Below are 19,554 nucleotides of genomic sequence, written 5' to 3'. Positions count from 1 at the left end.
CCGTGTCTCTCAGCTCAGTTCTCTCTTCTCAGACAAGATGCCCTGAGACTGTGAGATAGCCTACTGAGGCTGGGTGATTTCCAGGGTGTTTTATGGCACTTGTGATTACGCACAAACTGTACAGTTAGCAGTTCACTGTCTGCCTCCCCTACTAGACGGGGGGTGCCACAGGGCAGAAGAGCTTCTCCGAGGCCCTGCTGTGCCCCAGCTTGCAGCAAAGCGCCTGACACTGACCTTAACAGGATCTGCAGAACACAAGCACACACGATGCAGAGCCCAGCTCCCAGAGAAGCGCCCTCACTCCTCTAGCAGCGTAACCGAATTCCTTCAGCGTACTGTCCTGTTCCCAGCCTTCTTAGGATCCTCCCAGCACCCACCTGATGTCCCAGTGAGCAGCAGCTAGTTAGGCAACGTCCCTGGCTGGCTGGGCCCATCTCCTAGGGAGTTCTGACTCAAGACTTGGTGGGGCAATTTCATCCCTGTTGAGTGTCAGGCTGCCTGGAGGAGCCATGTCCACGGGAGAGAGGGGCTGGCTGACAGAGGGAATCAGGCAGACAGGCCATGTCACCTCAGATAGAAGCAGAGAGACAGAGAGACAGAGAGAAGAGGAAAGGACACAGCGAGTGCCCTGCCGTGGTCCCTGGCTCCTGTCCCCTCCGAAGCCTAGCTAGCACGTATGTTCCAGAAGGCTCCCTCCTGCCCTGTATCCTACTTAACGTACGTCTCTGTTCCCCTGAAAATACGCCTCTCGGGGAAGCCACTCACATTGCTGAAGATGTTTTTCTGCCAGTGAGAGTCACGGCAGTTATCCATGTTCCAGAAGCGGATGGTGTTGTCTGAGGAACAAGTCAGAAAAGATCCTGATGGCAAACAAGCTCTCTGATCTTCAAACTCAGGATACACCTACAGTTCCCGGAGAACAAGGCAAAGGGCGATGCGTCACAATCAGCTCAACGACAGTGCTGTCACACTGCTGCACCTGCGTGGGAAACAAAAAAGTGAGTGAAAGAAAAACAGGAATACCGCACTACCTTCTGTGACAAAAATAAACAAGACGAAAATACGTAAAGTGCTACCACCCACATCCCACCCTCGGCCCAGGCCTTTAAACATCTCCACAAACTCCCAAGGAAAACGAACAGCTCAGGCAGAAATCACTAAGCCCAGAAGGAAAAAAACGTAGTGGGAACAAGAAGTAACAGATCCGCAGCTTAGCAGATGTCGAATACTGGACTTAACAGATAGAATATTAAGATAACCATGTTCAACATATTTGAAGAGACTGCAAATTGTGAAAGCCTGGGGCCGCCTGGGCAGATGCCGACGGCAGCACAGACTTTTAAAGAGCAACCAGAAAAAATCAAAACTCTACAGATAACATTCACAGTAAAAGTAGGTGACAAGAATCTCTCTACGACCCTCAAAATCAGTGACACTGATTTTAGGTAGGGACAAACTACCCCAAGCCACAAGAGCTGCACATCGCCTACATGTATGTGGGAGACAAAGCACAGACAATGAGGCATCTGATAGATCCAAGAAGAGATAACTGCTAGTAGTCAACAGCTACTCACGGGCAAGCGCCCTGGCCCCAAGTGAACGGCAGCTGGAACTGGGGGGCTGTTGTACTCACCGGCTCCCCCTGCGCTTGACTGAGGGCTCAGGTAAGGCATAAAGGGGCCAGAGCAACCTTGGCCTATGAACTCTCGGAATCCACCTGACAGGGACCCCTGCCAGGACAAAGCCTCACACTGAAGAGAGACTTCTGGAAGTAGAAACCAAAGTGATCAGGATAGAAACAAGAGACAAAGTAAAGAGGAGATCCAGATAAAAGTAGAGACACAACAAAAAATAGGAACATAAAAAAAGAAATACCAGAAAGCAAGCTCCCTCTGCTTTTCAAAGAATAGGAGACAAGTGGTGTTGCTGAAAATGGCAGAGTAGGAAAACCCACAGAACTCTCTCCACTCAAGCAGCTGGCAAAAACCGGTCAGAATCAACATATTCAGAATTCTTGGACCTAACAAAGAACTTAACCAGGGGAGTGCTTAATGAAAAAGACATTGCTAAAATTTGGCACTTAAGAAAATCCATTAAACTGTGAATGTAATAGGGACTTCAGGTACAACATATGACAAAGAGTACAGTCCTTGCAAAAAATACTTCAGAAAACGCACCAAACCACAAATAACTCACGACCATTAGCAAAAGCAAACCCTGAGGAAGGGGAAGAATCTGATTTTCAGAATTATCACACTCAGATCTGGAATGGCCAGTAGTCAACAAAAATTATGAGGCATCAAAAGAAAAGTATGGTCTACTGATAGGAAAAAAAATGAAGGGCTAATGTGGCACATGGGTGCAGGGGCACTTGGACCATCCTCAGCTGCTTTCCCAGGCACATTAGCAGGGAGCTGGATTGAAGGTGGAACAACCAGGACACAAACCAGTGCCCATATGGGATGCCAGCACAGCAGACAGCAGCTTTACTCACTACGCCACCGTGCCAGCCCTTATATTTTTATATTTATTTGAAAAGCAGACAATAGACAGATCTCCAATCTGCTGGTTCACTCCTCAAAGACCTGCAGCAGGTGGGCCTGGGCCAGGCTGAAGCCATGAGCCCAGAGCCCAATCTGGGTCTCTGAAGTGGGCGGAAAGGACCCAAGTGTTTGAACCATCACCTGATACCTGCTAGGGTGAGCATTAGCAGGAAGCTGGAATCAAGAGGCGGAGTTGAGGGGCTAGCGCTTGTGGTGTAGCAGGTAAAGCCGCCGCCTGCAGTGCTGGCATCCCATGTGGGCACTGGTTTAAGTCCTGGCTGCTCCACTTCCCATTCAGCTCTCTGTTGTGGCCTGGGAAGGTAGTGGAGGATGGCCCAAGTGCTTGGGCCCTGCACCCCATGGGAGACCAGGAGAAGCACCTGGCTCCTGCCTTTGGATCAGCGTGGTGCGCCGGCCGCAGCATGCCAGCCGTGGTGGCCATTGAAGGGTGAACCAACGGCAAAAGGAAGACCTTTCTCTCTGTCTCTCTCTCTCACTATCCACTCTGCCTGTCCCCCGCCTCCAAAAAAAATTGTGAGAACATGTATAAAAATGCTTTAATATTTTCCAGAATTGAGGATAGCTCAAGTGCTTGGGCCCCTGCATCCGCATGGGAGACCAGGAGGAAGTACCTGTTTTCTGGCTTCAGATCGGTGCAGCGCCAGCTGTGGCGGCCATTAGGGGAGTCAACCAATGGAAGGAAGACCTTTCTCTCTGTCTCTCTTTCACTGTCTATAACTCTCTCTCTCTCTCACTGTCTAACTCTGCCTGACCAAAAAAAAAAATTTTTTTTTCCAGAATTGAGTAATTGTCATTCTTAGATGTTTTATGTATAACATCAGAAACAGCAAAGTAACCAAGGTTATTCTAATTCCACCATAGTGTCCTTGAGAACTAGAATTCTGGAAGGATTAATCTAATAGCTATAAGCATCCCTGGAATCCAAACTATGATTCTGAAAAACTCATTTATGTTAAAAAAATTGTTTTCAAGAAATGGCTGATTCCAGGTCTGGGACAGGAAATGTGCAAGACAAGGCTTAAACATCTTGTACTCCCAGACAGGGACGTAGGTGTCAAAGACTAGAGGGTCACGTTCAAAGGTCTCAGGCTCAATGTGAAGAGGTTCCCGTTGGCCAAATGGGACAGTTTTAGCTCCAATGTTAATCACTGCACTGGATTAAAATATACCCAATATATTTCAATGAGTTCACAATAGTAAATAAAATAACTAGTTATGTTCAGAAGATAGAGAATCAATTTATTATCTTGAGAACTGGTAAATTAAAGAACCAAACATTTACCCTGCCTTTCCAATGAAGTATGACTCTGGGTGATCAAATCGTGGGAGGAGGGGGAATGTCTCTTCATGTAAGCAGTCCAGCTAATATCAGTAGTCCAACAGAGACATGACAGGATTACAGCATGACCGCATTACAACCCCCACTGAATACACGGAGCTAGTCATTTGAGCATCAACAGTTGCTAATACTAACTGATAAACTATACCTAACTTCTGTGTGGTCCTCGTGATCTGTTTTATTTATTTATTTTTAAAAATATTTTAATTAATTAATTAATTTTTTATTTGACAGGTAGAGTTATAGACAGTGAGAAAGAGACAGAGAGAAAGGTCTTCCTTCCGTTGGTTCACTCCCCTAATGGCCGCCATGGCCGGCGCTGCAACGATCCAAAGCCAGGAGCCGGGTGCTTCCTCCCGGTCCCCCATGCGGGTGCAGGGACCCAAGCACTTGGGCCATCCTCCACTGTCCTCCCAGGCCACAGCAGAGAGCTGGACTGGAAGAGGAGCAGCCGGGACTAGTACCCGGCGCCCCAACTGGGACTAGAACTGGGGGTGCTGGCGCCGCAGGCAGAGGATTAGCCAAGTGAGCCACCGCACCGGCCAGATCTGTTTTATTTTTAAAAATATGACAGAGTTATGAGGAGAGAGAATAGGGTAGAAACAAATTCTTAAATTGGTACTGGCCTAGAATTTTCTAGAACTGATGATAAAATTCACCCATAAATATTTCATTGAGGAAATACGTATGTGTACATATAAATAATTATAGATACAAAGAAAATGAACTGCAAGAACAAATAATAAACTGATAATGATGGGTAAGGGTGAGAGGGAATGCAACTGGGGGGTGGGAAGGATCAACAGACTTTTAGCCTTACTTGTAATATTCCGCCTTTTCCCAAATTAAAAATTAAATGTACATTTTATATATTAATTTTAAGTTATTAACTTTTTTTTTTTGCTAAGTGGAAAAAGTGCCATCAACAAAAACATCAGACCCATGAGGGCGGATGAATTCAGCAGAGTCCCAGGGTTGAAAAATGCCCACTCACAAGGACCAAATTCTTTCTCACCATCCTGAATTGGGCCACAGGAAACATAATTTCTTTAGAATAAGCATTTCCAGTAGGAAGAAATTTTCAGCAAAAATAAAAATGAATGAGTAGAATACAATTCTTTCTCTATCATTTGTCTCACAGCGCGTCACTCCCTCCCTCCCTCCCGGCAGGTCTGTGCTCAAAGGCCAATGCCGAGGCAGCCCCTGGGTCCTCCCCTTCCAGGAGGCAGCCCGCTCTCCCTTGCCCCTTCCCCGCTTCACCGACGTTTTGCTACTTGGTGTGACACACGCTGGTGGTGTTTCATGTTTATTCTTCTACCCAGCGTGAACTCCATGAGGGCATGACTTTTTAGAAACTGGTTTCCTTCTCAGCTTTGTCTCCCCAGCACTCAGAGCATGGACTGCCACAGGTAGGGGTCAATCACTTATCTTTTTTTTTTCTTTAAATTTTAACTATGGTTCTATTTCACTTGTGTTTAGTCATTCACAATTCTGATTCTTCCTAGTTGTTTTTTTTTTTTTTTTTAAAGATTTATTTGAAAGGCAGTTACAGAGAAAGAGAGAGAGAGAGAGAGATCTTCCATTTGCTGGGTCATTCCTCAAATGGCCACAACGGCTAAGGCTGCCCAGGCTAAAGCCAGGAGCCAGGAACTCCGTCCTGGTCTCTCATGTGAATGGTAAGGGCCAAGTACTTGGGCATCTTCTACTGCTTTCCCAGGCACATCGACAGGGAGCTGGATTGGAAGTGGACCGGACTTGAACAAATGCCCAAACGGAATGCTGGCGTCGCAGGCCAGTGGCTTAACCTGCTGTGCCACATCAGCCTCAGTGAGTACGTTTTGAAAGAGCAGCTGAATGGGCTGCTTAAACCCTGCAGAAGCTTCTTCTGGCTGGGTCCCCACACGGGGGCTGAGCAGAGCGGGCAGAGGGAGCGAGAGAGGGGCTCACCTCCACATTCCAAACGTAGGAGCTATGGAAGAGCTCTGACCACAACTTGCCCACTTTGTTGATATCCTTGACATCCCAGACATAGATGCTGTGGTCCTTATAAATGCAGGACAGCCGCTGGTGCACGGGATCAAACGTCAGTGCCACTGTATCTGGATAGACGGCTTCCGCCTTCCTGCGGAAGAGGAAGCTAACAAGGCCACACGGGTCGTCAATCACCATCAGTGTCACCCTAACTAGTGCCAGCCACCTCTGGTGCCACTGCGGCCGCCTCCTGCCTGGCAATGCCACCTCTCGTGGTATCTGTGGCTAAACATCTCTTCGACTCCAACCCTACTTCCTCCTGCCCTCTCCTTCGCTTTGTTTCTAACACAGGCTGCCAACTGGAAGCTTCTACATGGCCCCTATTTTGAGGTTTTCACTTCCATTCACATTTCTCTCCTCTCATTCCACCCAAGTGCCTGTCCTCTCTGAGCACAGAACAGGCAGGCAGCTCGGGCCTCTTCTCTCCTTGGCCTCATCAACACATGATCGGAACCTCTGTATAAGGCGTGAGGCCTCCCTACAAGGCTAGCTTATGGAGCACCGACTGCATGCCAGGCTGAGTTTCAGCTGCACTGAATTCTCACAACCACCCCGAGAGGCAGGTAATCAATGTTACAGATGAGAAAACTGCAGTACAGGGGGCGCAGCCACCTGGCTACCGCAACACACCTCTGGCTGCGGGTAGCTCCCCACCCTCTTTCCTTCCAACACCCAGACCCCTCCACGCTCTTGGAAAGGCACCCGCGAGCTAGTGTCTGACTATGTACAAAGAGGCAGCACCCAGCACCCCTTCTATTAAACAGTCTTACAACAAACAGGAAGTTAAGCCACAGCTCAGCCCTTCCATCCAGTCTCAACCCAGCAGCACAGGCTGGTCACGCCCCAGACTAGAGGACCAGTTCCTTCCATCCATCCTTGCACCTCATCTCCTAACATCCTCCCATGCACACTGGCAGATTCTAGACGGCCCCTCCCTGCCCCCTCTCCCTTCCCTGCTGGGCAGTACCTAGGCTCCAGGCCCAGTGCCACATCTACCCCAAGGTAGTGTGGCTTCGGCAGGTTGGCGAGGTAATGCAGGCTGTGGGCCTCGAAGATGCGGACTATCCCATCTGTGCAGCCGCAGAAGATGAGCTCCTGGCTGACGCAGAGGCAGGAGGACAGGGAGACCTGTGGGGACAAAGGAGACGCCAGTGAACCTCATGCTTCATATGGCCTGGCCCAGGAGCACAGGGACTGACAGAGCAGCCCTGGGCTCCAGAGAAGACTTCTGCTTCCTTGGAGCTAAGACACTCATCTTGGCACCTTTTAAGATTTTTGGTCAGGATGGAACACGTGGTCACTATTGAAGGAAACCTGCCGATGGGCAGAGAGGCACCGGCTGGAACAGAGTTCTCACTGCTGTCTTCAGAGCAACTTAAGCTGTGAGTGGAAAGCACCCCTTCATGTAGGCCACCTCCAGTGATAAGGCTCAACTTTAGGCTTACATTTTATTTCCTGTTGTTTAGAAACAACTTCGGAACAGGCACACTCCTGCACAGCACAGAAAATACTTAGAGGATATGGAAGGATTGTTCTGTCCCAACAGGATATGCAGATAAAAGATGCAGGAAGAGCCAGACCTCTGCACTCAATTTTTTCCCCCCAAATTTAAAGCAAGGAATTCATTTATGAGTTATCTGGTGCTCAGACACTAAACACCTGTTTGTAAAAGCGTCTGACTTGCTTAAAAGCTGCCTAAGTTTTGGTAAGAGGATTAAAATGAGAAAAACATAAAATATTTAGGAAAGACAGAGAAAACCTGGAATTCTTTTGCATGCCATTAGCCCTGCAGGTGACCTCTGGAGGTCTGAGTTACGAGAGCAAGCTGGGAAGCGGAATGAAACTACAATGCTCCCGCCGGCAGCCACACAGACAACCGAGCTTGGAATGCAGACAGCGCGGCCTCACCAAACCATCAGAGCTGCAACTCATTGATATACTATCCTTCAGTTTAATTTTCATGTGTTTTGTGTAGCATTTTGGACGAGAAAGTGATGAACTCAGTGGTACCTTAGATTTGCAAAAAGGGAAACACAGCCCCCTCCACAGCCAAGAGGCTCAGTGAAGACGAGGTCCGGCCCTGTGCTAGGCGCCTCACTCACGTTATTTCCTGAGACTCCCTTATCAACTCTGCGAGGAAGGCAGTATCCCCACTTTACGGATGGGGAAACCGAGGCTCAGAGAGGAAGAGTTGGTCACCCGGAGTCACACAAGCAGAACTCGTGAGGTCAACTCGTGAGCAGCAGGGGGAGAGGGAGCATCGCTGAAGACCCACACGGGCAAAGAGCACGGCCCCCGGCGATGGCAGGGAGGGACCGGGGTACCTTCAGATTGATCCACTTCTCCAGCACCCTCTTCTCGTTGAACTGGCAGAGCAGGCCCGAGTAGGACACACAGAAGGTACTGCCTGCCACCTGGCCCCGGCCACACGCCACGCCACAGAAGATGTTGTTGTGAAGTTCGCCCAGGATGCCCGAGCGCCCTACGAGGGGCACAGTGCCTGTCACCTGGAGGCATAGCAGAACAAGTGAGAGACCGGCCCCACAGCCTAGCCCCCAGTACACCACGATGGGCCCCGGGGACCAGAAAGCACAACAGGACTCTATAGTTCAAGCACACTCTGGGCAGAAGGGTTGGAAAGCGCCAATCCAAGAATGAGGTCCGGTCCCAGGGCCAGGATCGAAGCAGGGTCTGCCAGGCAGAGGCCCAGAAATAGAATTTGGACCCCTGAGAGGCCTGGTGACCTCCGAGACCACTGCCACCAAATCTCAGGTAGAGACGGGGCCCATGCCACAGCCGCTGGCAACCTCCCAAGGGCCTGGTTAAGGTGGCGGGACTGGAATTCACCTTTGCTTCTGTGGAGACGTCCAAGAACCAGAACCTCACATGCCGGTTCCCAACAGTGACAAAATAGCTGCTATCTTCAGAGAAGGACAGGGCGATGACCCTGCACGACACCTTGTTGGAGGCCACCACGATGTCTTTCTGGAAGATTCAGTGCAGAGAAGCTCATGGCAACACCCACCCGTTATGCTATTTGTACCTTTGTGGCCCTGGGTCTCCCTGCACCCCCCTATTCCATCTGCTTTCCTTGGACCCCACGAGCTGTTCACGGGAAAGCTGTATGTGACTCTCACTCCTAACCTCCAGAAGGGAGGCATCTGCTAGTGCTGACTCCAGGTCCTCTGCCCGCTCCCCAGACTGCCCTCAAGCCCAGTCTTCCAGGACATTTCAGTTTGCTGAAGTCTAAACTCAATTGGGTGAATGCTACCGCAGATGAGAAACAGCCTCACAGACAGGTTAAGACCTTTGCTACAGGTCACAGCAGGTGAGTACAAGCGTAATTCTAAAGCTCCTCTAGCTGAGAGCTTATGGTGTGTATAGCAGCTACTTAATAAACACCTGCTGGCTGAATGCGCACTTCACCGAGTCTATCACTGACTTCTCCCAATGCCTGAGACTCGATTTGCTCTCAACGGGCTGCCTGCCCACAACGCCTGCTGGCTGGCTCTCACCTTCCAGTCCCAGACGTTGAGTACCATGTCGTGCTGGTATCCCATGGACACGATGTGCTTCATATTGGGTGAGAAGGCCACACAGGCCACGCCATACTTGTGGCCCAGCATCTCCGCCACCTGACTTTTCTCCTCCACGTCCCAGATGCGCACCGCTGGCCTGTGCCCATTCTGGGGAAGGTGGAGCCATTACTGCTGGGCTCTGTACCAGGGAGGGCTACAGGGGCTGTCAGGGCTGAAACAGGCATCACCACAGGGTGTGCCCAAAGCCACCATCCCCGTGTGTCCCAGGGGCTAACGCAGTGACTGCCAGCCCTGCTGGGAGCAGGAGTGGCTCGGAACCTTACCCCCTGCTCAATCACGATGTGACTCACCTCTCCTGTCACTATGTACTTCCCATCAGGAGAGAAGGCCAGAGCGCTCAGGGACTTCCTGGGGACAAGGAAGAGAGCTGTTTACTGGGTTCTGCTGAGGCTGCGCGGCCTGGGCCCAGCCTGGCTCTGCCCACTCCTGACTCCTAAGCCTTGAAGGGGGCCAGGAGAGGCGATGAGAACAATTCCCACAGGGCCAGCGCCACCTGTTGTGTCCAGCCCAGCACGTGGGAAAAACGGGAGTGGAAGCAAAGGCCCCTTCCTCCCTAAAACTCCAAACCCAAATGGGGAGAACAATGCACAGGATAGCTTTCTTCTGCCTCCGCGGGGGTGGGCTCCCTAACACCCACCCTCCTTGTAACCCTGAGAAATGCAAGCGCAGGTGATTTAGGTAGGCGATGGCCTCACTGAAGGGGTGGTGCTGGTGGAGGACCCTGGCAGACAGCAGCCAGCTTGCAGCATGTGCTCCAGGACTAAACGCTCCAGGTGTTTGGAAAGCCCAAAACCAACCAAAACCTTTCTCTCCCACTTGTAGCTAGCCTGTGGAAGGACCAAAGGACCAGACACACCAGCCTGCACGTTGTTTGGAAACAAGATTCACTGCTCCCTGTGAATAGTAGTTTTGTTTTCTCTCCTTTCTCTTTTAATTTCCTATTCCTGTGTTATTTAACAGTCTACTAACTCAGTTGACTTCCCTCGCCTGAGTCAGTAACCTGGAAAGCAGGTGACTATGAAAATACCTCTGGGGTCAGCTCTGTGGCTCGGCAGGTTAAACTGCCGCTTGCGACACTGGCATCCTCTATCAGACTGCTGGTTCGAGTCCTGATTGTTCTGCTGCTGAGCCGGCTCCCTGCTCTGCCAGCCACATGGGAGACCCCAACGGAGTTCCTGGCTCCCGGCTTCAGCCTGGCCCAGCTGCCCACCTCTAGATTCCTTATATGTGGGAACAGCATGCCCTTGTGTGCAGAGCCATGCGCACTGTCACCTGCAGCCACCCCGGCCTGTGCGTGTCCCGTCCCCAGATGTTCCGTGGGCATCACTGCAGGTGAGGACTCTCGTCAGCCAGTTTCGCTGGTGAGAATACCTCAACCCAGGGAAGTCTGCCCCAGGGTTTCTCCCGCAGCAGGGTGGAGCCCAAGCCGCTCGGCCAATAGTTCTTAGTCCTGGCCACACGTGAGAATCCCTGGAAGAGCTTTTTTTTTTTAAAGGTTATTCATTTTCACTTATCTGAAAGGTAGACTGACGGAGATACAGAGATAGAGGGAGATCTCCCATCCACTAATTCATTCCCCAAATGCCCACAGCAGCTGGCCAGGAAGTCCATGTCAGTCTCCCACACTTGACCCCAACACCTGAATCACACGTGCTATCTCCCAGGCACATTAGCAGGAAACTAACAGGAACAAACAGGAAGCAGAGGTGGGGCTCAAACTTTGGCACTACAGCTGCTTAACCCGTTGTGCCAATGCCCACCCTGCTGCGAAGCTTTTTTTTTTTTTTTTTTTTTTTTAAGAGTTACATAGTAAGAAAGGAAGAGAAAGAGAGAATCTTCCATCGGCTGGTTCAGTCCCCAAGTGGCTGCACTGACCAGGGCTGGACCAGGCCAAAGCAAGATGACAGGAACTCGGTCCTAGCACTTGGGCCATCTTTGCTGCTTCCCAGGTGCGTTAGCAGGGAGCTGGACTGGAAGCAGAGCAGCCAGGACTCTGGTGTCGCAGGCAGCAGCTTGACCTGCTGTGCTACAAATGCGGCCCCTACCCTACTGTGCTAAAGAAACAGGATGCCACCTGTGAGGCTCGCTGGAGACGCCCCCAGGATGCCTGCTAATCACGACGCCGACAGGAGGCTCTGCCGTGGGGAGTCTGGCAGGTGCCACCTGAACCACGGGCTCCAAGGGGACATGGGACTGGATGAAGACGTCCTGAAAGGGGGCACCGACAGGCACGTGGTGCTTTTGAGGCTCTCTTATCAAAGACGGAGACCCTGAAACTACCCATGAGAAACATCAGATGAACCCAAATGCTGGCACATTCTACAGAATACCTATTCTGAAACTCAAGGACAGACAGGAGCTGCTTCAGCCTGCGGAGACTGAGCACAGACGTGCATGCGATGAGTGATCCTGGACAGAATCCTCTGGCTCTGAGGGGCACCTGGGACAAATGGTGAAATCTGCATGGAGTCCCCTGAGGAGTACACATCTGACAGCGATGTGCTGGTGTGGATCTCCAGGTTTTCCTGGAGGTACTACGGTTTTGAAGCATTATGTCGTTTTTCGTACGACATACACCGCGAAGTATTTGAGATATAAGGCTAGTAACTGCTTCCAGATCATTGAGAAAAAATTAGTATGCATATGCACAGAGAATGATAAAAAAATATGGTAAAATGTTACCATTTGGGAGCTATGGGTAAAAGGCATACAGGTTCTTTATGCTATTCTTGTAAGTCACAATAATTTTGTTAATGACAACTATCACCCCAGAGCAACCGACTCGGCCTTCCCTGGGTGTGGCCCAGGGATGAGGCGACTCTGATCTGCAGTCAGGGTGAAATCCCTCTCACTGGCCACGCCAGCTCCTAAGACAGGCCCTGGGGCTCAGGGTGGACGCCTCCGTGCCAGTCACTCTCCCCCTCACTATTTCAGGTCTCAGACATGGGAGGCGTTCCCTGAGCCCCCTGCTGAGGCTCTCCTCCACTCACTGCCTGCACACTGGCCTCACCACGTCCCCAAGTGCCCTCCACAGCACTGCTCATGACAACCAGCAATCTGCTGACCGGTTTACAGTCCGTCTCCCTCACGGGGCTCTCCGCTCCAGGAAGCAGAGTTCCATCTCTTTTGCTCACCGCTGGGTCCCCGGCACCCAGAAGAGCACCCAGCACTGGTGAGCGCCGCTGAACCATGAGTGAATGCATGAGTCAGCTATGCGAGAGCACGTCCAGGCTCTGCCGGGCGGGACGGTGCCACCCCTGCCCGTGCCCAGGCCCCAGCCTACCTGGCGGTGTTCAAGATGTGCTGCTGCTTGTTCTCCTTAGGGTTCAAAATCACCACCACACAGCTGAGGAGAGAGGAAGAGGTGCATGGATTGCAGAGAGCACTGGGCTCCAGGCCTGCTTCTGGTGCCGCACACGAATAAGGCCACCTCTGAAAACAAGACTCTCTCTGACCCCCCCTCCCCAGTGTTTACAATAATTCTAGGGCCCTGTTTTTTAATTTTTAAAGATTGTTATTTCAAAGGCAGAAAAACAGATCTTCTATCCATTGATTCACTCCCCAAACACCTGCAACAGCCAGGGTTGGGCCAGGCCAAAGCTAGGAACTCTGTTCCAGGCTTCTACGTGGGTGGCAGGGACCCAAGAACTTAAGTGATCATCTACCGCCTCCCAAGGTACACATTAATGGGAAACTGGACTGGAAGCAGAGGTGCAAGGCCTTGAATCCGGCACACAACGTGGGATGCAGGTGTCTCAAGAGGTGACTCAACCGGGGCCAGACACCTTCCCAAGCATTATTACTATCCCTGCCGGGGAACGGGATGTCCCTTTGGTGTTTAGAACAGCGCCAGGCAAGATCAGTATTTGCAGGGCTGGTTCTGTGGAATAGAGGGTAAAGCTGCTGCCTACAGTGCCGGCATCCCATATGGGAACTGGCTCGAGACCCAGCTGCTCCACTTCCAATCCAGCTCTCTGCTGTGGTCTAGGAAAGCAGTAGAAGATGGCCCAAGTCCTTGGGCCCCTGCACCCACATGGGAGACCTGGTAGAAACTCCTGGCTGCTGGCTTCAAATAGACTCAGCTCTGGCTGTTAGCCATCTGGGGAGTGAACCAGCAGATGGAAGACCTCTCTCTCTTTGCCTCTGCCTCTCTGTAGCTCTGCCTTTCAACTAAATGGATAAATCTTAAAAAAAAAAAAAAAAAGGATTATCAGTTTTTGCAAACAAAACACTGCAGGACCTCCTTCAGTCCTGTCAACTACCCACGCAGAGGGTGCCACTACGTCTGCAGTACAGGAGTAGAAGCAGAGGCTCAGGGGGACACGCACAGAGAGCTGGGACACAAACCCAGGTAACCCAACAGCACAGGGCACCTTCCCAGCACCAGCCCCTCTGCCACCTCCCTCCAGTGGGCACCAGCAAGGCTCTCACAGCACTCACAGAGCGTTCTAGGTGCTGACGGGCCCACGGAACACTCTCCACAGTGCTCAGAACTAGGCAGCATGATCCACATTCCGTATGGGAAGGCCGAGGCCCAGAGAGAGTCACGGATGACTCCAGGCTCCAAACTCCCTAGGAATGATTAGACGTCCACCTCTTCCCTGCCCCCGTCCCCCCTTTCACTCACCCTGCTAGGTAGGCCACGTGGCCTGTGCCAGGGTCACAGGTGAGGCCACTGCTGTTCTGGGCTGTGATGCCAAGGACCTTCTCAAGAGACACCTGCAAAGAGAAGGCCCGAGTGAGAAGCACCTTTAATGGTTCACAAGCATGATGACGGTTCATGCACGGAGGTGTGCCTTCTTCAACGCTTGTTACAACGTTAGCACATTGGAAAGAACATTTTTTTAAAAATTCTCAAAGTTAAATGGGCCAGACCTTGTCATGCTTAACAATTTATTTAATTAATTTATTTAAAAAATTTTAAAATATATTTTTCATTTTATCTGAAAGGCAGAGAGAAATCTTCCATGTGCTGGTTTGTTCCCCAAATGTCTGTAATAGCAGGGGATGCACCAGGCCAAAAGCGGGAGCCCAGAACTCAATCCGGGTCTCCCATATCAGTGCAGGGATCCAAGCACTCAAGCCATTACCTGCTGCCTCCCTGGGTGTGCAGTAGCAGGAAGCTGGATCAGACGTGGAAAAGCCGCCACTCTGATATGGGATGGAGGCACCCCAAGAGAGACTAAACCTCTCTGCCAAAGGCCTGCTCCACACCAAACTCAACTGAGTATGGACTGATAGCATCGTGGCATTTTCATAATTTGAGTAATTATTCTCAACCATGTACTTGACCTTATAATTCAAGAGCAAACACAGGATAATAATAAGTAGTGTTTATTGATCTAAGCACTCTTCAATTACCTCTAGCTGTATTAACTTGTTCAGTGCTCACAACAGCCCTCTGATATAGTCACTGTCATCAGCATCAACCCCATCTTACAGATGAGGAGACAGAGGCCAGAAAGGAGAGGTGCGGGGCCAGCCCTGTGATGGAGTGGGTAAAAAAAGCTGCCGCCTGCAGTGCTGGCATCCCATATGGGCACTGGTTCAAGTCCCAGCTGCTCCATTTCCAATCCAGCTCCCTGCTCATGTGCCTGGGAGAGCAGTGGAAGATGACCCAAGTCTTTGAGGCCCTGCACCCACATGGGAGCCCTGGAAGAAGCTCGAGGCTCCTGGCTTCTGATCAGCACAGCCCCGGCTGTTGCAGCCACTTGGGGAGTGAACCAGAGGATGGAAGACCTCTTTCTCTCTGCCTCTGCCTCTCTCTAACTCTGCCTTTCAAATAATCTTTTTTTTTTTTTTTTTTAAGAAAGGCAAGGTGCCAGGATTCTAAGACAGAAAACCAAGCGATGGTGCTGTGTTGTTTGTTCTGCCCATCAGTTTTACTAAGCATTAGTATCACTGGCCATTTTCAGACGAGGTTTTTTGCAAGCCAGATGCTCTCTGTGCAGCCAAACAAGGAAAATACACAAATGACGTTACTTAAAAATACAATAATAGGGGGCTGGTGCAGTTGTATAGTGGGTAAAGCTGCTATCTGCAGTGCCGGCATCCCATATGGGCACCTGTTTGAGTCCAGGCTGCTCCACTTCTGATCCAGCTCCCTGCTAATGCGCCTAGTGCTTGGGCTCCTGCCCCAACATGGGAGACCTGGAAGAAGCTCCTGGCTCCTGGCTTTGGCCTGGCCTAACCCTGTCTGTTGCCACCATTTGGAGAGTGAACCAGCAAATGGAAGATATCTCTCTCTCTTTCTTTCTCTGTTTCCCCCTCTTTCTCTGTGTAACTCTTTCAAACAAGTAAATCTTTTTTTAAAAACTAGAACAGTATTAGCCAGCACTAACAGAGTGCTAGCTATAGGCCACACGTTGTTCTGGTGCTCAGGCTACGTGAGCTTATTTAATCCCAAACAACTCGAGGAGAGCTTGGCATCACTGCTCCGTCTTTACAAGTGAGGACATCAGGACAGATCGTAGCTTGCTGGGAGGAGCAGCACTGCGGCTCACACTCGGGCAGTCTGGGCCGGGGCTGTGCTCGGAACCACCTTGCCACACCTCTCCCCAAATCTGCTACTGCCGATCACCAGCACACACAGCTTTACAGCCCAAGGCACCCTCAGGTACGCACAGCTAGGGCCCTGAAGGCAGGGTCCTGGGCGAGAGACTGAGGTGGCTGTCTGCGTTAGACGGGCGTTCAGGAGGCCTCTCAGGCGGAGGCCCGAGGGATGGCAAGGAGCCAGCCAGGCAGGTGGCAACAGAAGACCAGTGAGAGGGCTCAGAAAACACTAAGGCCAGGGGGAGGAGAACGACTGGGAGCCTCGGGAAAAAAAAGAGTAGGCCAGGGTGCCGGATCCCTGGCGAGGCGAGGGCATTCTCATAGAAGTACAGCCAGAAGGGGGGACAGCGCGATACAATCAGAGGGCAGAGGAAAGCGGCAATAAGACCCCCCAGCAGCCACCGCACATCCATCCACACCTTTTGTCTGGACTCTGTGCCGACAAGGTCAGAGTCCCAAGTTCATCTCCCTGCTGTCACCATTTTATATATATAAAATGTTTATATATATATATTATATATATATATATATATACACACACACACACACACAGCCTTTGTGCCCAGGGAGCGCAATTTTGAAAAGCATGCCCGCGCACCCGGAATCCCTTCCACCTATTCTCCAATCATTGGCTGCCACGGTTCTGCGCCCCCCGGCAGCGCTGCTGAGAGTTCACAGCGACTCCCACCCTCGCCACAGTCCCACTTGGGCGAAGGAAGAAAGACAAGGCAGAGCGGACCCGAGGAAGAGACGGGACCTAGCGAAGGACCCTCAAGACACAGCGGGCTGAGGCTAACAGAAGTGGAAGCGCCCAGGGAGACCTCTGACGCACACCGAGGCGAGGCTGGGCGGTGATCGGCGGCGGCAGAGCGCATTCGGAGCAGGTGGAACCCGGGCAGAACCCCGGGAGCGCTCCGCCGCGGGGTGCGGAGCCCGGAGTGATGGACAGCCACCCGAGCGCAGACGGGCAGGTGGGAGGAGCACGGCGACGGGGCGGGGCCTGCGGCCACCTGAGGGGACGGCCCAGGGAAGCCCAGGACTGGGGTAGGCAGGGCGCGCGGCTCCTCACCCGGTTTTGCACGGTGTCCTCGGGCGCCGCCGACAGTCGCGTCCGCCGCCGGAGGCAGAGCGCTGGGGCCGGGGGCGGAGAGGACTGGCCCTTCCGCGCCGGAACTCCCGCCATGACAGATGGCAGCTTCTCGACTGCATCGTTCCGCGCGTAGCCTCCGGGCCCTAAGGCCGCCATCGTCGCGCCGGAGACCGGCGGCCGTTAAACCTCCCAACCGCCGGAGCCGCCACGACCCGCTCGAATAGCGAATGGCCGCGGGAAAGCCAGCGCCGCTGCCTATTGGTCGCGGCGGGCCGCCCTCCTGGCCAATCTCAGGGCTGCCGGGCGGCGCTCTTGACCAATGGGGGCCGAGAGGCGGAGCGGGGAGTCTGGCAGGGCGGAGCCACGTAGTGCTGGCTCGGGGTCTTGGTGTTTTTCATCCAGTCTGCGTTTTCATCATTCACTGGGACGCACGGGTTTTAACTTCCACAAGACTCAGGCTATAGCCTCCTCGTCTCGCCTTTTCTGGCCACCCAGGACGACTGTTCGCGCTGGAGCAGTCTCCCGGATGTACGCGTAGAGTGGAGCCGAAAGACTGACGGGCCCGTGGGTTAGGAGGGCGCATGCTCAGAACCGTCGTGACGCCGCTGCTCCCGCACCACGTGACCAAGGTTAGGGCGGCGAAGAGCGGCTCTGTGCAGAAGCCTTCGCGGGGTCCCATTCGCCTCGTGACAAGGGCGTAACTGTGGTAACGCGGAGGCGCGCCTAGCACGCCGGCGTCTTCCCTGGTCCCCCGTCACGTGACGGGACACCAAGGCGGTCACGTGAGGCAGGCGCAGAGCGCGCGGGCGGGGCCCGGCCGGGACCCGGCTGAGCTCAGCGGGGCAGGGTGGTCTTGCCCAAATACTGCAGGGCTCCGAACTGTTCCAACGCTGCGGGCCGGCTGGGCGCGGACAGACGCCCCCTGAGCTTCTGCAAGTGAGCGCAGGGCGGGGCGGGGGGAGCAGGGTTAGAACGGCAGCAGTGAACGCTGCCTGCACGTGCCAAGTGCAGATGCAACAGCAGGGGTAAGCGACCAGCCGCAGATGGTGATGCGCGCAGTCGGCAGAGGGGCAGGAGGTGTCCAGGCTGTGCGAGGGTCCCCGACTGCCCACTCGCTGTCCCCAGGAATTTCAGACGTCTCAAACTCAACGCAAAACGGACTTTCCACAGCCTTTCCCCTCGGTTGATCGCTTACTCTCATCCTTACCTCTCTCTTGAGACTTGAAAAAGTCAGAATTAGCTTGGACTGCTAAGAACTCCGCCATCCCATGTGTGTGTCTGAGCTAACAGGCATCGGAGAGGCTAGCAGGTGTGAGAGGCAGAGCGCTCCTTCTGAGTGACCGCTGCCTTCTTACTGGCAGACGTTGCCGAAATCAGGCTGTGGCACACGTTGCAGCTTGAAATCACATCAGTAAGAGTGAAGCGTCTCACTTTGGCCCGCAGTCACTCTGACACAGGACAGCAGCCCAGATGGAGCCTTGATCTCTGTGCTCTGCCGCCCCCTGCCCCTGCCCCACACTGCCTCAGTCTGCTCCCCCATACATAGCTAAAAGCAGCCTGAGAATACTGGAGTCAGAGCAAGGTTCCCCCTTCCTCAGATCTCTCCCGCGGCTCCCACCTCACTGTAAAAAGCAAGAAGGTGAGGCTGGAGCAGGCAGAGAGCAGGCCTACCCAGAGTCCCACAAGAACTGGTTCCCCAGCACCTGTCTGACCTATCCCCTCCTGCCCCTAACTGCTCCAGTAACACTGCCCTTCCTGTTCCTTTAGCTCGCCAGGCAGGTTGCCACCCCAGGGCCTTTGCCTAGTCCATTCCCTCTGCTTGAAAGGGGACCACCACTCACTGTCCCAGACACGCACATGATTTGCCCTGCCCAACTCCTGCTTTTTTTTTTTTTTATCCCTTAAACCTATCACTGTCTGGTGTATCACATATTTGATCTGTTCCATCACTGTCTCCCCATAGACTGGCGGCTCTGGAGCCTGGGAATTTTGTCTCTCTTTCTTGTTAGGTCACTGGCCTCTAGAACAGTAATTGGTACATAGTAGGTGCTCATCCAAATACTTGTTGGTGTAGGGCAGAAGAAAGGGGAATCTCTAAACCTACATCAGTGTCTAGACCTGCTCCGTAAAACACACCACTCTGGCTGTTTGTCAATACAGCAGTTCTTTGAGTGTCTCCTGCAGATGTAAGTAAGACACTGTTGCTCATAAAGTTGGACCCTGATGGTCATTTTAAAAAATTGTTAGGGCTGGTGCTGTGGTGTGGTAGGCTAAGTCCCCAGCTAATCTTGTTCCTGCCATGTCGGAGCTCCTGGTAAGTGGTCAAGCATTAAAGAATTGAACACACAGCCGGTGACTCATCCATGAGCTTTCTTTGCC

At 52.4% G+C, this 19,554-nt stretch overlaps 1 protein-coding gene across 2 annotated transcripts in view; it reads right to left on the bottom strand.

Moving 5' to 3' along the window:
- Nucleotides 1-17,778, bottom strand: part of WDR62 (WD repeat domain 62) — a 34,389-nt gene extending 16,611 nt beyond the window's left edge. Inside the window, exons 1-10 of one of the 2 annotated variants that reach the window (XM_008249558.4) lie at nt 17,155-17,778; nt 14,161-14,252; nt 12,817-12,879; nt 9,824-9,881; nt 9,450-9,620; nt 8,782-8,919; nt 8,259-8,441; nt 6,902-7,062; nt 5,851-6,040; nt 766-903 (exon numbers count right to left, since the gene is read on the bottom strand). In XM_008249558.4, coding sequence (XP_008247780.3) covers nt 766-903; nt 5,851-6,040; nt 6,902-7,062; nt 8,259-8,441; nt 8,782-8,919; nt 9,450-9,620; nt 9,824-9,881; nt 12,817-12,879; nt 14,161-14,252; nt 17,155-17,331 — 1,371 coding nt within the window. In that variant the 5' untranslated portion in view covers nt 17,332-17,778. The remainder of the gene's footprint in view (nt 1-765; nt 904-5,850; nt 6,041-6,901; nt 7,063-8,258; nt 8,442-8,781; nt 8,920-9,449; nt 9,621-9,823; nt 9,882-12,816; nt 12,880-14,160; nt 14,253-17,154) is intronic. The other variant, XM_008249559.4, reaches the window with a different exon arrangement.
- Nucleotides 17,779-19,554: the final 1,776 nt, after the last annotated feature.

Source organism: Oryctolagus cuniculus, chromosome 18, assembly GCF_964237555.1.
Source record: "Oryctolagus cuniculus chromosome 18, mOryCun1.1, whole genome shotgun sequence".
In the NCBI taxonomy this organism is placed as follows: Eukaryota; Metazoa; Chordata; class Mammalia; order Lagomorpha; family Leporidae; genus Oryctolagus; species Oryctolagus cuniculus.
This window is presented reverse-complemented; position numbering and strand designations above follow the sequence as displayed.